The 19520-nt window shown below is 44.5% G+C and overlaps 1 protein-coding gene across 17 annotated transcripts in view; it reads right to left on the bottom strand.

Annotated features, from left to right (window-relative positions):
- Positions 1–19520, bottom strand: part of LINGO1 (leucine rich repeat and Ig domain containing 1) — a 667101-nt gene that overhangs the window by 12805 nt on the left and 634776 nt on the right. Inside the window, exon 1 of one of the 17 annotated variants that reach the window (XM_063926421.1) lies at positions 4628–5190. The exons of the other annotated variants lie outside the window; for them this stretch is intronic. Coding sequence (XP_063782491.1) covers positions 4628–4738 — 111 coding nt within the window. The 5' untranslated portion in view covers positions 4739–5190. Of the gene's footprint in view, positions 1–4627; positions 5191–19520 lie in introns of those variants that run through there. 17 annotated transcript variants of the gene reach the window in all.

The raw sequence follows: 19520 nt of genomic DNA, 5'->3' as shown, positions 1-19520 counted from the left end.
TAATTAGTGTCACCATACATGGGTCTGACACTAGAAACTAGTGTAATTAGTGTCACCATACATGGGTCTGACACTAGAAACTAGTGTAATTAGTGTCACCATACATGGGTCTGACACTAGAAACTAGTGTAATTAGTGTCACCATACATGGGTCTGACACTAGAAACTAGTTTAGTGTCACTAGACATGGGTCTGACACTTGAAACTAGTGTAATTAGTGTCACCATACATGGGTCTGACACTAGAAATTAGTGTAATTAGTGTCACCATACATGGGTCTGACACTAGAAACTAGTGTCACCATACATGGGTCTGACACTAGAAAATAATGTAATTATTGTCACTAGACATGGGTCTGACACTAGAAATTAGTGTAATTAGTGTCACCATACATGGGTCTGACACTAGAAACTAGTGTCACCATACATGGGTCTGACACTAGAAAATAATGTAATTATTGTCACTAGACATGGGTCTGACACTTGAAACTAGTGTAATTAGTGACATCATACATGGGTCTGACACTTGAAACTAGTGTAATTAGTGACATCATACATGGGTCTGACACTAGAAACTAGAGTAATTAGTGTCACCATACATGGGTCTGACACCAGAAACTAGTGTAATTAGTGTCACCATACATAGGACTGACACTAGAAAATAGTGTAATTAGTGTCACCATACATAGGACTGACACTAGAAACTAGAGTAATTAGTGTCACTATACATGGGTCTGACACTAGAAAATAATGTAATTACTGTCACCATACATAGGTCTGACACTAGAAAATAGTGTAATTAGTGTCACTATACATGGGTCTGACACTAGAAACTAGTGTAATTAGTGTCACCATACATGGGTCTGACACTAGAAACTAGTGTAATTATTTTCGCCATACATGGGTCTGACACTAGAAAATAGTGTTATTTGCGTCACCATATATGGGTCTGACACTAGAAACTAGTGTAATTAGTGTCACCATACATGGGTCTGACACTAGAAACTGGTGTAATTATTTTCGCCATACATGGGTCTGACACTAGAAACTAGTGTTATTAGTGTCACCATACATGGGTCTGACACTAGAAAATAGTGCAATTAGTGTCACATACATGGGTGTGACACCAGAAAATAGTGTAATTAGTGTCACTATACATGGGTCTGATACTAGAAACTAGTGTAATTAGTGTCACCATACATAGGACTGACACTAGAAACTAGTGTTATTAGTGTCACCATACATGGGTCTGACACTAGAAAATAGTGTTATTAGTGTCACCATACATGGGTCTGACACTAGAAACTAGTGTCACCATACATGGGTCTGACACTAGAAAATAGTGTTATTAGTGTCACCATACATGGGTCTGACACTAGAAACTAGTGTCACCATACATGGGTCTGACACTAGAAAATAATGTAATTAGTGTCACCATATATGGGTCTGACACTAGAAAATAGTGTTATTAGTGTCACCATACATGGGTCTGACACTAGAAAATAGTGTAATTAGTGTCACCATATATGGGTCTGACACTAGAAAATAGTGTTATTAGTGTCACCATACATGGGTCTGACACTAGAAAATAGTGTTATTAGTGTCACCATACATGGGTCTGACACTAGAAAATAGTGTAATTAGTGTCACCATATATGGGTCTGACACTAGAGACTAGTGTAATTATTTTCGCCATACATGGGTCTGACACTAGAAAATAGTGTAATTAGTGTCACCATACATGGGTCTGACACTAGAAAATAGTGTTATTAGTGTCACCATACATGGGTCTGACACTAGAAAATAGTGTTATTAGTGTCACCATACATGGGTCTGAAACTAGAAAATAGTGTTATTAGTGTCACCATACATGGGTCTGACACTAGAAAATGGTGTTATTAGTGTCACCATACATGGGTCTGACACTAGAAAATAGTGTTATTAGTGTCACCATACATGGGTCTGACACTAGAAAATAGTGTTATTAGTGTCAACATACATGGGTCTGACACTAGAAAATAGTGTAATTAGTGTCACCATATATGGGTCTGCATATTTTTGTTCCAGAGGCAAGTGCATTGGGAAAGCCCATAGGGAGCACCAAACACTAGTGTTTGACATGCACACTTAATAGTGTTAAAAAAACTACAAATGCTGCTCCAGCGAATGTATGTATAACACTACGGCATATCCTCCTGTACATATGAATAGTGAACTATTAAAAAAATAAAATAAAATAAAAAATTATATATATATATATATATATATATATATATAAAACCAACAATATAGGCGGCACTCGGAGACTTACACAAAATGGGTGAAAAAACAGCCAGGTGAGTTTTATTAAGGTCAACGTTTCGGGGGACGTACCCCCTTCCTCAGGACACAACACACTAATGTGCAACACTGTGATACAAACTTAAATAACCACTTACCAGGACCCCAGCCGCCCCACGGTGTCAGCGCCATCCCGGCGCACGCGACCCGCACTTCCGGTCGCGGCTCTCACCCAGCAAAGGAAGTGACGTCATCGCGCCGCCGCAGCTACATGCTCACGGGTGATTTTATCACTCACCCGCATACAGGTAAAAAGATGTCCATCAGATAGCCCCTCACTTGCAGTTCCATGTTTGTAATTTATGTTTTAATCTGCCCATGTAGCTTGTATTATGTTGGCAAAACGCAGTGCCACTTCAAAGAAAGGATGGCCCAACACAGGTCATCCATTAGGGCAGCTCTGCAATCAGGGAAAAGTGACCAACCTGTGGCACGCCACTTCGCACAGATGCGACATTCTTTGTCATCAGTGCGTTATAAAATTGTGGACCCCCGAAACGTTGACCTTAATAAAACTCACCTGGCTGTTTTTTCACCCATTTTGTGCAAGTCTCCGAGTGCCGCCTATATTGTTGGTTTTATATTGGGGTTCACCCCCCTGGGAGGGCACCGGAGCATATACCCCTACGGGGAAGCTGAGTGCCGGACTCATCCATGGACTATATATATATATATATATATATATATATATATATATATTAGATAAAATAGTAAATACAGGTATCCATAATATTTGCTTGAGGTTTACTTTGTCTAAATCGCTCGTATTCAACAAAGCATATTTAAATTTTCTCCTGCTATTGGGCACCTTGAATGTTGGCTTATGGTAGAAGCCAACAGCATTGACACAGAGACCAACCACCATGTCCCTCTTCCTTTACTTCCAGGAACATTTGTGTGACAATCCTTTAGAACATATGTCTATCCTTGGAAAATGGGGACAGTTGGCAATTGTGGACATATAAATGAATTACTGTGGTGCATTTTAATGCACTTTGCTTAATACAGTCTAACTGACTAGTATAAGGAGAGTGGTTTATCTAGGAAAGAAGAAAAGGGCTGAAGGGCTGCTTTTGTGGTTATAATGATGGCCACCACTTAGACCCACATGGGACATTTTAGGTGCATTGGGCAATGTACGATCACAGTGTTTCGCACTCGGGTAGGACTGTAGCTGTGTATTAGGTCTCACTAAGCCACACAGCTCCATAAGCTGAGATGTGTGAGAAGCTGATCTTGTGAAGTCTGTGCGCAGCTCAGGCATTACTTGTGCTCTGGTGGGCTTCCAGGGACTGTTATGTACAACATCCTTTTATATCTGTATACCTATAACCTTCTATTTTTCTTTATCTATAAACAGTGCCGCCATCTCTCTAATGTACAAAGCAGTCTCCCTCTATCGCTCTTCCTTTATATTGTGTACACATTCCTCCCTCTTACTCGTTTTCATGGCGAGATGTGCAGCAATCTCCATATTCTGCTCTCTCTGTAATGTAATATGAGCCACTATCTCACTATCCATCCATACAAATAATCTATTTTTACATTCTTAATCTTCCTTCTTAACATTTCTAGGTTATCTCCCACTACTAAGTCTCCATATGTGGCACGCTTCCTTTATCTCTTTTGTCCTATGTGCAGCTATTTCTTGCTCTATGTTGTTCTCAAAATCATTCCCCCTCCTCTCAGCCCACAGGTCTCCTGGGTCAGCTGGTGGAATGGGGGTCAGTAATGCTGCTGAAGTACATCTACATGAGATGAATATAGAGAGCAGGGCCAGGTACACTCACAGCACAGGATACCAGCTGAATGTTAACATCGAAAGGACAGGGGAGGAATTGTGCAGATGGAGGACTTAGAAAACAAAAGGCAGAAAAATGGGGTGTGCAGTATAAGGGATGGTGGGGTGAGAGATAATTAAATGCCTCTGATAAAATTGGATGATGAATATAAGATATGGCAGTGGCACACAGAAGTATGAAAATAAATAAACTGGACCAAACATAGCTAACATGGGAGAACAGCCATCTATTGAGTTATATGTACAATATTGTGTATATTATCACATACGTCTATTCTACACGACATATTATCTAAGTACAGTATGTAAACAGAGAGATGAAATGACCTGTATATAAGAGGACTATAAAGATGTACATATAGATGCTCAGCTCACATCCATCCCTAGCAATACAGCCATCCTTGCAGATAGCACTTGTTAGTCTAGCATAACCGGCTATAAGGATAGAAACATCAATACCAAATGCAGAAATATATGATATCTGTACCTGGCCTTCATTTTTCTCAGCTGCAAGACGCCTTTTCTTTTTTCCATCTCCAATCAAAGAATAATAGTGCAAGTCCTTAATACAGTAGTTCTGGCATCCAAAGGATAACATGCAGAAATCATTCACATATGCTGGTCTGCAGTAGCACAGAGACACATAGGTCCAGCACTAATCATACAGACACAATGACATAGATATCTGGTTGAAAGACCATGCACATACAAGAAAAAAAGCCACAGAGGCTCACACACATACAAGGACGCAAACACGGAGACGCACAAGGACACTCATCCACTGCCACTCAGCAAAAAATAAAAATCCAGGGGTTGATCTGCAGCTGCAGCGCACTGATACAGGACAGTCATATTACAGAATATACACATGTTAAATGAGCTAGAGAAAGCCAAAATGAGGGAGAGGCACAAGGGAAAACCAAATCAGAGTGAGAAGGGTGAGAGAGCAGGGAATATACACAGGGTAAGGGAGAAGAAGCTAGCAAAGAGGAGGGACAAACAAATACAGAATCAGAGGGAAATAGGGAGGAGAATGGAGAGAGAGAAGTGGGGAGAGGGAGAGAAGAGGAGAGGAGGAACTATGACAATGAGCTGGAGAGAAGTAGCAGCTGTGAGCAATGACTCGGCTCCTCAGTCCTATATATAAGTACCATGCAGCAGTGTGCAGTATACAGAGTGACTGCTGGAAAGCCTAGCATCCTGGGAGAAGGCTAATGCCCATGGATAGATAGATAGCTGTTCTTATTACTGCTGTCCTCTGTGAGATAACCGTGCTGCCCAGTACTACATATAAAGAGATAATTACTCTGCCCATCTCTGTATGCTGACATGCTGCACTTCTGGCTGGTAATAGATAACCAGCTTTCTCAGATTCATGCACTGAAGGATAGCTGTGCTAGACCTGTATATTCATTTATGCTGGAAACTAGCTACAGTATACTGCTTTGTCATCCATTGTTACATAGAAGGCTATCATAATATAAGAAGAAATGTACTGACCATTACTATATAGTATCAGGTGGCTATACTATAGTGCTTACTGTATATAGCGATGTACAGTATTGCTGGGAGATTGTAATCTCTATCCTGGAGGTCTGACCAGTCATTATACACTATAGAGTGCTATCACTTTATCCTGTCATTTTAAGTTCATTTGAGTAATTATTAATTTCACACAGTGGTCCATTTATATATGATAGGAAAGAAATATAAATTCCTGAATGTTTCAAAATAATGTGAAATGAAATTATTATGATGTTTATAACTTGTTAATATATAATTTGGTGCAATTATAATGATCAAAACAGATACTGTAGCTTGGTCACCAGACGTTAATGTTGCTGTACTCTGTACATTAATGTATACTGACTGATGAGAGTGGGGTCCAAAACGTACAATGAGACTTGTACTGCACAGCACTCTAATCATGAATAACTGTGATCCATAAGAGATAAGTGTAGTGCAGAAAAAAAGGATTTAATAATGAGAGATATTTGTGGCTCCCAGTGATATAGAGTAATATGAAACTATGCTACCAGCACTGAAGCATGATAAATAACTATGCTGGCCAGAACTATACAATGAGACATAACATTGCTTACCAGCACTAACAGAGAATATTCTCCTCCATGCTGTACAGTGAGAGATTACTGTGTGGGCCAGAACTGCACAGTTAGTGATAATTCTGCAGCCAAGCACTGCACTTTACATATATACCTCTGTGTAGTACTGGGCTGCAGAGCTATCACTCACTGACAAATATAGTGGCCAATCCTACAGCGTGAGACCTAATTCTGTCAAGCACTGAACTTCTTTATACCTTTGTACAGTGCTACGCTGCAGTTATCACTTACTGAAATATTAAATTGGCCAGTCTAGGTAAACCTAATGCTGCCAAGCACTGTACAGTGTACACAGTGAGACAATTCTGCCATCCACTGTACCTACCTCAGTATATACCTCTGTTCAGTGCTGAGCTGCAGAGTTATCACTCACTGACAAATATACTGTCCGTCCTGCACAGTGAGACATAATGCTGCCAACACTGTACCTTTGTATATACCTCTGTTACTCTGTACACCACTGGGCTGCAGTTATCACTCTCTGACAAATATACTGTCTGTCCTGCACAGTGAGACATAATGCTGCCAACACTGTACCTTTGTATATACCTACCGCCAGATTAACAATGGGGTTGATGGAGCTGCAGCTCCAGTCCCACTTTCCAGAATAGGCCCATAGCTTCTGCAGATCTCTGTGGTGCTGTAGATAGGAAACAAATGTTTCCTTCTACTGCAGCCTGTATCTTACTAGGCCCCGCCCCCTCTGGAATCACCACTTCCCCTCGATTCCCCCTCCGCACCGAGTTACACCCCCCCACCTGCTGCTCACCTCTGCTGGTGTACATGCTCGGATGATGTGGCTGGTCTCTCCCCCAGTCATGGGCTGCCCTGTTGCTGCATTGTGAGTAGGCAGAAACATCCAGATTGCCCCTCCCAAATCCAGGACCAGGCCCGTCCACTTCCTGCTACCCAACCCTGCTCCTATAACTCAGCAGGCTCCATGTTTCCAGAGACCTGCACATGCGCAGTAGACTCCGGCACAATGCCGGAGTCTACAGCGCCATTCAGAGGAGGGGGACCACCCGGAGGTGCACCTCTGTAGAAACGCCCCTGGCACTGAGTGATGTAGTATGGGTAGGTAGTGTAGTTATTTAGTGTGAGGAGGTAGTGTAGTGATGTACTGTAGAATGGGTAGGTAGGAAGTGTAGTGATGTAGCGTAGTGCTAGTGTGTGAAGAGGTAGTTCAGTAATGTGGTGGCCAACCCTGGCATTGAGAACGGTCGGACCCCAGGATTTTGGCCAAAAATCGTCTGGAATTTAATCCCGGGATTGGAGCTTCCAATCCTGGGGATTTCGAGATTAGCCTGCCCCCTTTGGTTTTCAATGCCAGACAGCGTTGAGCTTCCTCAGGAGGCTCAGACGCTGCCTGGCTCTCCCTGCTCAACTACCCTGCCCCGGCTGTGTGTACTGCGCAGCGTGACGTGATGTCAGAGGTCACGCTGTGGAGCCTGACGCCAGCTCCCCACTGTCCGGACCTCACCACCCACACTGCCCCGCAGCAAGTAGCGGGAAGGTAGTACTGTAATGTGGTATGGGATGGTAGGGCAGTAAGGGAAGGTTGCGCAGTAATGTGGCATGGTAAGGTAGCACAGTAATGTGATGTGGGAAGATAGCGCAATAATGTGTGGGAAGGTAGCGCAGTAAGGTGGTGTGGAAAGGTAGCACAGTACCGTGGTGTGGAAAGGTAGCACAGTACCGTGGTGTTGGAAGGTAGCACAGTACAGTGGTGCGGGAAGGTAGCACAGTACAGTGGTGCAGGAAGGTAACACAGTACAGTGGTGCGGGAAGGTAGCACAGTAATGTGGTATGGGATGGTAGGGCAGTACGGTGGTAAGGGAAGGTTGCGCAGTAATGTGGCGTGGTAAGGTAGCACAGTAATTTGATGTGGGAAGATAGCGCAATAATGTGTGGGAAGGTAGCGCAGTAAGGTGGTGTGGAAAGGTAGCACAGTATCGTGGTGTGGGAAGGTAGCACAGTACAGTGGTGTGGGAAGGTAGCACAGTACTGTGGTGTGGGAAGGTAGCACAGTAATGTGGTGTGGGAAGGTAGCACAGTAATGTGGTGTGGGAAGGTAGCGCAGTAATGTGGTGTGAGAAGGTAGCGCAGTATGGTGGTGTGGGAAGGTAGCGCAGTAATGTGGTGCGGGACGATAGTGCAGTAATATGGTGTGGGAAGGTAGCGCAGTACTGTAGTGTGGGAAGGTAGCGCAGTAATGTGATGTGGGAAATAGTGCAGTATGGTGGTGTGTAAAGGTAGCTCTGTAATGTGGTATGGGAAGGTAGCGCAGTACGGTGGTGTGGGATGGTAATGCAGTACAGTGGTGCAGTAAGTTAGCGCAGTACGGTGGTGTGGGAAGGTAGCGCAGTACTGTGGTGCGGGAAGGTAGCGCAGTAATGTGGTGCAGGAAGTTAGCGCAGTACTGTGGTGTGGGAAGGTAGTGTAGTACGGTGGTGTGGGATGGTAACTCAGTAATGTGGTGTGGGAAGGTAGCGCAGTAATGCGGTGTGGGAAAGTAGTGCAGTACGGTGGTGCGGGAAGGTAGCGCAGTAACGTGGTGTGAAAATGTAGCGTAGTAGGGTGGTGTGAGAAGGTAGCGCAGTAATGTGGTGTGGGAATGTAGTGCAGTATGGTGGTGCAGGAACGTAGCTCAGTAATGTGGTGTGGTAAGGTAGTGCACAATGATGGTGCGGGAAAGAAGCGCAGTAATGTGGTGGGGGAAGTTAGCGCAGAACGGTGGTGCTGGAAGATAGCGCAGTACTGTAGTGTGGGAAGGTAGTGTAGTATGGTGATGAGGGATAGTAACTCAGTAATGTGGTTGGGAAGGTAGCGCAGTAATGTGGTGTGGGAAGGTAGAGCGGTACGGTGGTGCGGGAAGGTAGCGCAGTATTGTGGCGCGGGAAGGTAGCACAGTATTGTGGTGCCGGAAGGTAGCACAGTATTGTGGTGTGGGAAAGTAGCACAGTAATGTGGTACAAGGAGATGGTAGCACAGTACAGAGGTGCGGGAAGGTAGCGCAGTACTGTGGTGCGGGAAGATAGCACAGTATGGTGGTGTGGGAAGGTTTTGCAGTAATGTGGTGCAGGAAGGTAGCACAGTATGGTGGTGTGGGATGGTAACGCAGTACGGTTGTGCAGGAAGTTAGCGCAGTACGGTGGTCCTGGAAGGTATTGCAGTAATGTAGTATTGGAAGGTAGTGCAGTACAGTAGTGTGGGATGGTAACGCATTAATGTGGTGTGGGAAGGTTGAGCAGTATGGTGGTGCGGGAAGGTAGCGCAGTACTGTAGTGTGGGAAGGCAGCGCAGTAATGTGGTGCGGGAAGGTAGCGCAGTACCGTGGTGCGGGAAGGTAGCACAGTATTGTGGTGTGGGAAGATAACGCAGTGATGTGGTACAAGGAGATGGTAGCACGGTATGGTAGTGCTACCATGGTGCGGGAAGGTAGCACAGTGTGGTGGTGCGGTAAGTTTGCGCAGTACGGTAGTGCGGCAAGGTAGAGCAGTAATGTGGTGTTGGAAGGTAGTGCAGTACAGTGGTGTGGGATGGTAACGCAGTAATGTGGTGCGGGAAGGTCGTGCAGTAATGTGGTGCGGGAAGGTAGGGCAGTAATATGGTGTGGGAAGGTAGCGCAGTACGGTGGTGCCTGATGGTAGCGCAGTAAAGTGGTGTGGTATGGTAGCACAGTACAGTGGTGTGGGATGGTAACGCAGTACTGTGATGTGGGAAGGTAGCGCAGTAATGTGGTACGGGAAGGTAGCGCAGTAATGTGGTATTGGAAGGTAGTGCAGTACGGTGGTGTGGGATGGTAACGCAGTAATGTGGTGCGGGAAGGGCATGCAGTAATGTAGTGTGGGAAGGTTGTGTAGTAATGTGGTGCGGGAAGGTTGCGCAGTAATGTGGTGCAGGAAGGTAGCGCAGTAATGTGGTGCAGGAAGGTAGTGCAGTAATGTGGTGTGGGAAGGTAACACAGTATGGTGGTGTGGGAAGGTAGCGCAGTAATGTGGTATGGGAAGGTAGCACAGTAATGTGGTATGGGAAGGTAGCGCAGTACGGTGGTGTGGGATGGTAATGCATTACCTTGGTGCAGTAAGTTAGCGCAGTACGGTGTTGCGGGAAGGTAGTGCAGTAATGTGGTGTGGGAAGGTAGCGCAGTACGATGGCGTGGGAAGGTAACTCAGTAATGTGGTGTGGGAAGGTAGTGCAGTAATGCGGTGTGTGAAAGGAGTGCAGTACGGTGGTGCGGGAAGGTAGTGCAGCAATGTGGTGTGGAAATGTAGCGTAGTACGGTGGTGTGAGAAGGTTGCGCAGTAATGTGGTGTGGGAATGTAGTGCAGTACGGTGGTGCAGGAACGTAGCTCAGTAATGTGGTGTGGTATGGTAGTGCACAGTGGTGGTGCGGGAAAGAAGCGCAGTAATGTGGTGGGGGAAGTTAGCGCAGAACGGTGGTGCTGGAAGATAGCGCAGTACTGTAGTGTGGAAAGTAGTGTAGTACGGTGATGAGGGATGGTAACTCAGTAATGTGTTGTCGTAAGGTAGAGCAGTAATGTGGTGTGGGAATATTGGTGGTCATTCCGAGTTGATCGCCCGCTGGCTAGTTTTAGCAGCTGTGCAAACACTATACCGCCACCCACTGGGGAGTGTATTTTCACTTTGCAGAAGTACGAACGCTTGTGCAGCCGAGCTCTGCAAAAATAGTTTGTGCAGTTTCTGAGTAGCTCTGAACCTACTCAGCGCTTGCGATCACTTCAGCCTATTCATGTCCGGATTTGACGTCATACACCCACCCAGCGAACGCCCAGCCACGCCTGCGTTTTTTCAGACACACCAGCGTTTTTGCAAACCCTCCCTGAAAACGTCCAGTTGACACCCAGAAAAGCCCCCTTCCTGTCAATCTTTTTGCGGCCGTCAGTGCGACTGAAAACTTCACTAGAACCTGTGCACAACCACAACGGGCTTTGTACCCGTACGTCGCGCATGCGCATTGCGGGGCATACACATGCGCAGAAATGCCATTTTTTAGCCTGATCGATGCGAACAACGGCAGCTAGCGATCAACTCGGAATGACCCACGTAGTGCAGTACGGTGGTGTGGGAAGGTAGCGCAGTATTGTGGTGTGGAAAGGTAGTGCACTATGATGGTGCGGGAAGGTAGTGCAGTAATGTGGTGTGGTAAGGTAGTGCACGATGGTGGTGTGGGAAGATAGCGCAGTATTGTGGTGTGGAAAGGTAGTGCACTATGATGGTGCGGGAAGGTAGTGCAGTAATGTGGTGTGGTAAGGTAGTGCACGATGGTGGTGTGGGAAGGTAGCGCAGTAATGTGGTGTGGGAAGATAGCGCAGTACGGTGGTGTGTCATAATAGGCTCTTCCCAAATCTTAGCTCCAGGCCCATGTGGACCCTAATCTGGCACTGTATATACCTTTGTACACCACTGGGTTGCAGTTGTTACTCTCTGACAAATATACTGTCTGTCCTGCACAGTGAGATACGGATGGAGCCACGCTAGTCTTGGCACCGTTTGTGCCTGGGCGCACCCGCCCATGACGGAGACACACCCCATTCACTAGAATGGGAGAGTGTCTCCGTCGATGCCCAGAATAGGAGCGTCACTCTGTATTCCCGGCGGATAGATCGCCTAATCACGTCGTGAGTGCACGCCTACGATGGAGCCGCCTCAGATGAGTGTGGCTCCATCTGTATGGGATGTAGTAATGTGATCGGCGGCACATTACCTCCTCCTACAACCCGCACCCTCACAATCCCAACGGTCGGCATGCCAACCAACATGGACTGTTCCCACTGCCACAATACCCATAGAGTGGGAATAGAACCTGTGGAGAGCACAGCGAATCCTAAGAGGCTTGTTGCACTCGCCCCTACCCCCCACCCCCACCACCCGGGATCACGATGGAAGTATACTGACCGCCGGTCACCCGATACCCACCCTAAGACATAATGCTGCCAAGCACTATAACTTTGTATATACCTCTGTACACCACTGGGCTGCAGTTATTACTCTCTGACAAATATACTGTTCATCCTGCACAGTGAGACATAATGCTGCCAAGCACTATACCTTTGTATGTACCCGGCCGGTACACCACTGGGCTGCAGAGCTATCACACAATGACAAATATACTGAACAGTCCTGCACAGTTAGCCCTTATGGTGAAAAGCGCTATAGTGAAAGGAAAAATTACGCTGACTTGTACCATTTAATAAGACAAATCTGCTCCTAGTATTGCCCTGCAAAGTACAAAGAAAGGCAATGTTCTATAGTGTAACAGGATGATGCTGCACAGCACTGTAAAGAAGTAATGATAGATTATTGTACTAACCATCACTGTACCATTTTGCTCTCAATACTGCCCATTCAGATATGATATTGTTACCCATGAGGTGCAATGAATGATAACAATAAAAAGTGTTGGCAAATAATACAAACTGATAGATGTCTGTTGTGATACTGAACAGTGAGACACAATTGCGCTATCCAGCACTGTACAGAAAAAAAGAAAGCTGCGCTGTCCAGCATTGTACAGTAAGAGAAGGCTGCACTGTCCTGCACTGTACAGTGAGAGATAGCCGAGCTGTCCAGCACTATACAGTAAGAGATTGCTGCACTGTCCTGCATTGTACAGTGAGACATAGCTGTGCTGTCCAGCACTGTATAGTATGAGATAGCTGCACTGTCCAGGACTGTACAGTAAGAGATATCTATACTGTCCAGCACTGTACAATATGACAGCTGCACTGTCCAGCACTGTACAATAAGAGATAGCTGCACAGGCCAGCACAGTACAGTAAGAGGAAGCTAAGCCGCTCTGTCCAGTACTGTACAGTAAGAGAGAGTTGCTCTGTCCAGTACTGTGCAGTAAGAGATAGTTGCACAGTCCAGTACTGTACAGTAAGAGATAGTTGCACAGTCCAGTACTGCACAGGAAGAGATAGTTGCACATTCCAGTACTGTACAGTAAGAGATAGTTGCTGTTCCCAGTACTGTACAGTAAGAGATAGTTGCACAGTCTAGTACTGCACAATAAGAGATAGTTACACAGTCTAGTACTGTACAGAGATAGTTGCACAGTCTAGTACTGTACGGTAAGAGACAGATGCACAGTCTAGTACTGTACAGTAAGATATAGTTACACAGTCTAGTACTGTACAGAGATAGTTGCACAGTCTAGTACTGTACGGTAAGAGACAGATGCACAGTCTAGTACTGTACAGTAAGATATAGTTACACAGTCTAGTACTGCACAGTAAGATATAGTTACACAGTCTAGTACTGCACAGTAAGATATAGTTACACAGTCTAGTACTGTACAGAGATAGTTGCACAGTCTAGTACTGTACTGTAAGAGACATATGTACAGTCTAGTACTGTACAGTAAGAGATAGTTGCTGTTTACAGTTCTATACAGTAAGAGACAGTTACACAGTCCAGTACTGTACAGTAAGAGATAGTTACACAGTCTAGTACTGTACAGTAAGAGATAGTTACACAATCTAGTACTGTACAGTAAGAGATAGTTGCACAGTCCAGTACTGCACAGTAAGAGATAGTTTCACAGTCTAGTACTGCACAGTAAGAGATAGTTTCACAGTCTAGTACTGTACAGTAAGATATAGTTACACAGTCCAGTACTGCACAGTAAGAGATAGTTTCACAGTCCAGTACTGCACAGTAAGAGATAGTTTCACAGTCCAGTACTGCACAGTAAGAGATAGTTACACAGTCTAGTACTGTACAGTAAGAGATAGTTACACAGTCTAGTACCGTACAGTAAGAGATAGTTACACAGTCCAATACTGTACAGTAAGAGATAGTTACACAGTCTAGTACTGTACAGTAATAGTTACACAGTCTAGTACTGTACAGTAAGAAATAGTTACACAGTCTAGTACTGTACAGTAAGATATAGTTGCACAGTCCAGTACTGCACAGTAAGAAATAGTTACACAGTCCAGTACTGCACAGTAAGAGATAGTTTCACAGTCCAGTACTGCACAGTAAGAGATAGTTACACAGTCTAGTACTGTACAGTAAGAGGTAGTTGCACAGTCTAGTACCGTACAGTAAGAGATAGTTACACAGTCCAGTACTGTACAGTAAGAGATAGTTACACAGTCTAGTACTGTACAGTAATAGTTACACAGTCTAGTACTGTACAGTAAGAAAGTTACACAGTCTAGTACTGTACAGTAAGAGATAGTTGCACAGTCCAGTACTGCACAGTAAGAAATAGTTACACAGTCTAGTACTGTACAGTAAGAGATAGTTACACAGTCCAGTACTGCACAGTAAGAGATAGTTGCACAGTCCAGTACTGTACAGTAAGAAATAGTTACACAGTCCAGTACTGCACAGTAAGAGATAGTTACACAGTCTAGTTCTGTACAGTAATAGATAGTTGCACAGTCCAGTACTGCACAGTAAGAAATAGTTACACAGTCTAGTACTGTACAGTAAGAGGTAGTTGCACAGTCTAGTACCGTACAGTAAGAGATAGTTACACAGTCCAGTACTGTACAGTAAGAGATAGTTACACAGTCCAGTACTGCACAGTAAGAGATAGTTGCACAGTCCAGTACTGTACAGTAAGAAATAGTTACACAGTCCAGTACTGCACAGTAAGAGATAGTTACACAGTCTAGTACTGTACAGTAATAGATAGTTGCACAGTCCAGAACTGTACAGTAAGAAATAACACCTATTCAGCTGAGCTGTGCAGTGTCAAATAACTGCACTGCCCCGTACATAGCAGTGTCCAGTGATAAATCTAATTATACTTAAAAAGGGCCTAATCCATGTTTGTATGCAAATGCATTCACAATTGCGATTCTTTAGGCTTTGGAAATACTAATCTTAGCAAGTGAAGCTGCCACCCAGTTAACATGATAGATGCCCACTGGAGCCATCACAAACTAATTTGCAACTGTGCAGGGGCGTTCTAGAGAGTAGGAGGCCCGTGTGCAGGATCCGTCTGGCCCCCTCTTCTATAGCCGGCAGCGCTGCACAGGGGACCATAGCGCTGTCACAGAGACTAGAGCGTATGTGCAAATCACCGGGAAAATGGTTCGGCGGCCATTTCCCAGTGATTTTCTTACTGCGTATGCGTGAATCACAGGGAAAATGCACACACTGCACCCATTATAAATACGCCAGTGCAACTGTGCGTACACATATGTAGACTACATGCAAGAATGAGAAACATTGACTGCTAGGGTTGTCTTATGGGCACGCACATCGGCCTCAGCAATAGCGACACTGGCGCCATGTTTCTCTATGTACATGATCGCAACTGATGACAGATACATGCCCCAAAAACGGCCATGACAGACCTGCGTATTTGCTGCCACTCCCCATTACCTCCCCTAAGTGGTCCCTTCCTGTCAATCAGTCTACGATAAAGATCTGCAGATAATCGTCACTTGCTTAAACATCGGTGATTGCGTGCAAACATGAATTAGACCCTAAGATACGATGCATACATTGATAGATAGCACTGTACAGTTCACGATTCGTGTGACGTCTTCTGCTCAACACTACAAAGAGCTGAAGAATACTATTCAGTGTGCAACACAGATACATTGCCAGTGAGGTCAGAAATAACCATACTCAGTACTCAGTGCTGCACATTAATAGAGAACAGTGACAGATAACAAGGAACCCCAGCATTGTTCACGAGGAGGAATAATGCTTAATCCAATACAGTAGGAGATAACTCCATGACTAGCCCTTTATGAAAGACAAGGATGCTGCCCAGCAGTGTATAGTGAGAGAGAGCCATGCTGTCCAGTGGTTCACGATGAGAAACAACTTTGCGGCCCAGTGCAAAATAATTAGAGATAACAGGGCTGCCCAAAGGTACACTATAGAGAGATAACTGTGCAACCAAGCACCATGCACTGCGTTACAGCTGTGCTGTCTCTGAGCTCCTGGAGAGCAGCTGTTGCTCAGAAAAAGTAGTGTTGCTGCTGGGGCAGGTAATTACAGCAGTGGCTTATTAATAATTAATGCAGCCAACAAGTAAACATCAGAGAGGGACACAGCTCACTGCAGAGTATAACGTCACACATAGGAACCCTGTACCACATCACTTAGGCTACAGCTGGATATTGGTACCGGAAACGGTGTGTGCTGAGGTGTGATTGGATTACACGGATAACATATTAGCGTACTTTGCATGTGAGCCCGTACACAGCTTTCCAGCAGATCTGATACATTTGTAGGATGCTGTCTGAAGCAGGATCTAGGAGCATGTAAAGGAGAAAATGTTTCCTTGTGCAGGGATTCCATTTTATTATAATACTTATAATACATATGGAAGATAGAGGATTCATTGTGATCAATTAACCCAGAAACTGCATATGTAGAAAAACACAGTATCTTATTTTAAGTATGTCTATCACTACAGCAAATAAGTTTTTTTTAATACAGAAGAGGAATGATATATACAGAATGAAGAGAGTAGCATACTTTATAACAAAATGGCTGAGTGCAGTGTTTGCGTGCTGGGCAATGCACAGAACACAGCTTTCATTGCTACCTTGTTTCATACATAGTCAGTAGCTTGCACTTAGGCTGTTATGTAAAGACAAGTCAATTTCAATATCCTTCAGGTTGTATGTTCTATTCCATTATTTCCTAGTGGTGCTGGGGTTAACATCTAGTACATGGCCCTCTCTGCCTCCTCAGGCCTTTAATACTATTATAGGATTAAATAGATTTCCTACATTCTAACGGCTGTCAGTAAAGGAGGGGAGGAGATGGGAGAGATTGGAAAGGTAGGAAGACACAGGATGCATTAATAGAAGCAGAAGCTATGGAGAGATGGATACTGTAGTTTATAAGAAAAGATTAGAGAAATATGGGAACAGAACAGAAGGATAATTAAGATGAAGATGTTGAGATGCTTAACAACTTTATTCTCCTACATCCTCTCTGTGATTATTACCTCTGTCCACACTACTGGTGCTGAATAAATCCCCTTTAGGTGGTAAAAGGGAGTAATACGAAAGGAGTGGAAGGATGAGTGCTGGGAATAGTAATCAGTTGGCAACACAGGGAATACAGAGAAAATGGAATGTGGAGAACAAAGGGCAGCAGAGCAGGATCAACAGCCACTTACACATCACCCTATATACCTGTAGTGGACCAAAGAGCACAACCTCAGCCCTGGTGGGAAGAATACTGTGATGAGTACAGACAAGGGGCTAAATGTAATAGCCTCTGACTTGCTGGAGGTGTGAAACTGGGGCTAATTCAGACCTGATCGCTCGGCAGCGATTTTTGCACTGCTGCGAACAGATAGTCGCCGCCTACAGGGGGAGTGTATTTTAGCTGTGTAAGTGTGTGAACGCATGTATAGCAGAGCTGTATGAACAGATTTTGTGCAGTCTCTGTGCAGCCCAGTACTTACTCAACCGCTGCGATCACTTCAGCCTGTCCAGGACCGGAATTGACGTCAGGAACCCTCCCTGCTAACACATGGACACGCCTGCGTTTTTCCAGACACGCTCTGAAAACGTCAGTTGACACCCTTAAACGCCTTCTTCATGTCAATCTCCTTGCGATCGCCCGTGCGAACGGATCTGTCGCACAAACCCATCGCTGAGCGGCGAACCGCTTTGTACCTGTGTGACGTGCCTGCGTATTGCGGTGCATACGAATGCAAAGTTTGTGCCTGATCGCCCGCTGTGCGAAAATGCACAGCAACGATCAGGTCTGAATTACCCCTTTTGTGCGAGTCTGCCCGGTTTTTTAAAGCAGTAATCATATACAGTACAAGGCAAAACCAACATGGGGGTATATTTACTAAGATGGGAGTTCTATTTAAGACGGGATGTTGCCCATAGCAACCAATCAGATTCTGCTTCTCATTTGTCTAGCACCTTCTAGAAGATAATACCTGGAAAGGGCAACAGTCAATCTTAAATAGAACTCCCATCTTAGTAAATTTACCCCATGGTTTTGCCTTTGCTGCTTTAAATAAAATGACCAGACTTGCACAAAGTTCTGCACCTCCAGCAAGTCAGAGGCTATTACATTTAGTCCAAGGAGTCAGCAGCAGTAGTGGGAAATAACAGAGGCAAATTAATAAGTACAAGCAAAAATATGGAAAGGTATAAACAGACCAGATGGGCCAAGTGGTTATTATCTGCTATCAAATTCTACGTTGTAATAATTTGCGGGGCAAACAGTACAATTACACCATTCTGCTCTTGTGGCATTGCAGAAACAGCATCACACGTACATAAAACACTGAATAAATACAGTATGTACAGTTTTGGATGGATCAGGGCGGGCTATTACCAGGTGCAGTGTAAAGTACAAAAATAAAGGCTGGCTTGCAAGCTTTGAGGAGTTTTCCTTTCTTTGCAAGCAGTGTATGGTAAAAGTTGCACTTCGAATTAAGAAACATAATTAAGTGATTGAAGCTGGCAGACAATATCAGCCATAAGTCAGTGATCTAGTCTGTGAAAATACTCCCCTTGTTGAGCTCGCACCTTATCAAGGTGAGGGAGTCTCAGTCTACATACCTACTTCACCTACTGGACACTATTCATTGATTGTATTATCATAAAATTTTATGTACAGCACTATTGTGAAAGCTTATGTAAAAAGCTTCTTTTATGAATATGTTGTTACTTAAGCTTTTAGTAAATATTTTATTCTAATTGGCCTTTGGCCATTTGTTTGGGTGACTTTTTGGTGAGGAGTTATCCATTGCAGAAACCCAGGAAATTCATCTCCTACTGTAGGGTTGAAGAGAGACTAATACTAACCTTCATTTCATCTATGACACAAATTACACTGTGTATGTGAAAGGCTTATCTCTGTTTGCTCAAATGTGCTTTTAATAAGTTGCTATTAATGATTACATGTGGTCAATGGTATTGCTGGTAACAATTGGAAAGTGACATTAGCGCCTCCTATGAGACCCAGGTTATGAAAAAGGATCCAATGGAATCCCTTTGCCCCTATCCAGCTTCCTCGGTTCTTGTGCGCATGCGTGTACCACAGTTCATGCAAGTGCACCAGCACTGTGAGTCAGACTTGGCACTGTACATATTTACTGCTAGAATAGTACAATAGTAGCAATGATAGAGATCGCGGGTAAAGTTGCTCTTTGGATCAGCTGACCCCACACCAGAGCAATGCTGAATTGCTCTGGTGATTTTGAATCCACCATGGTTAGTCACAGCGAGTTGGGTACTAAACTATAACTGATTCTATTGTTAGCATCATGAATAG

This window comes from Pseudophryne corroboree, chromosome 6, assembly GCF_028390025.1.
Source record: "Pseudophryne corroboree isolate aPseCor3 chromosome 6, aPseCor3.hap2, whole genome shotgun sequence".
Taxonomy (NCBI): domain Eukaryota; kingdom Metazoa; phylum Chordata; class Amphibia; order Anura; family Myobatrachidae; genus Pseudophryne; species Pseudophryne corroboree.
The sequence above is the reverse complement of the archived record's forward strand: the minus strand, read 5'-3'. Positions and strand labels throughout refer to the sequence as shown.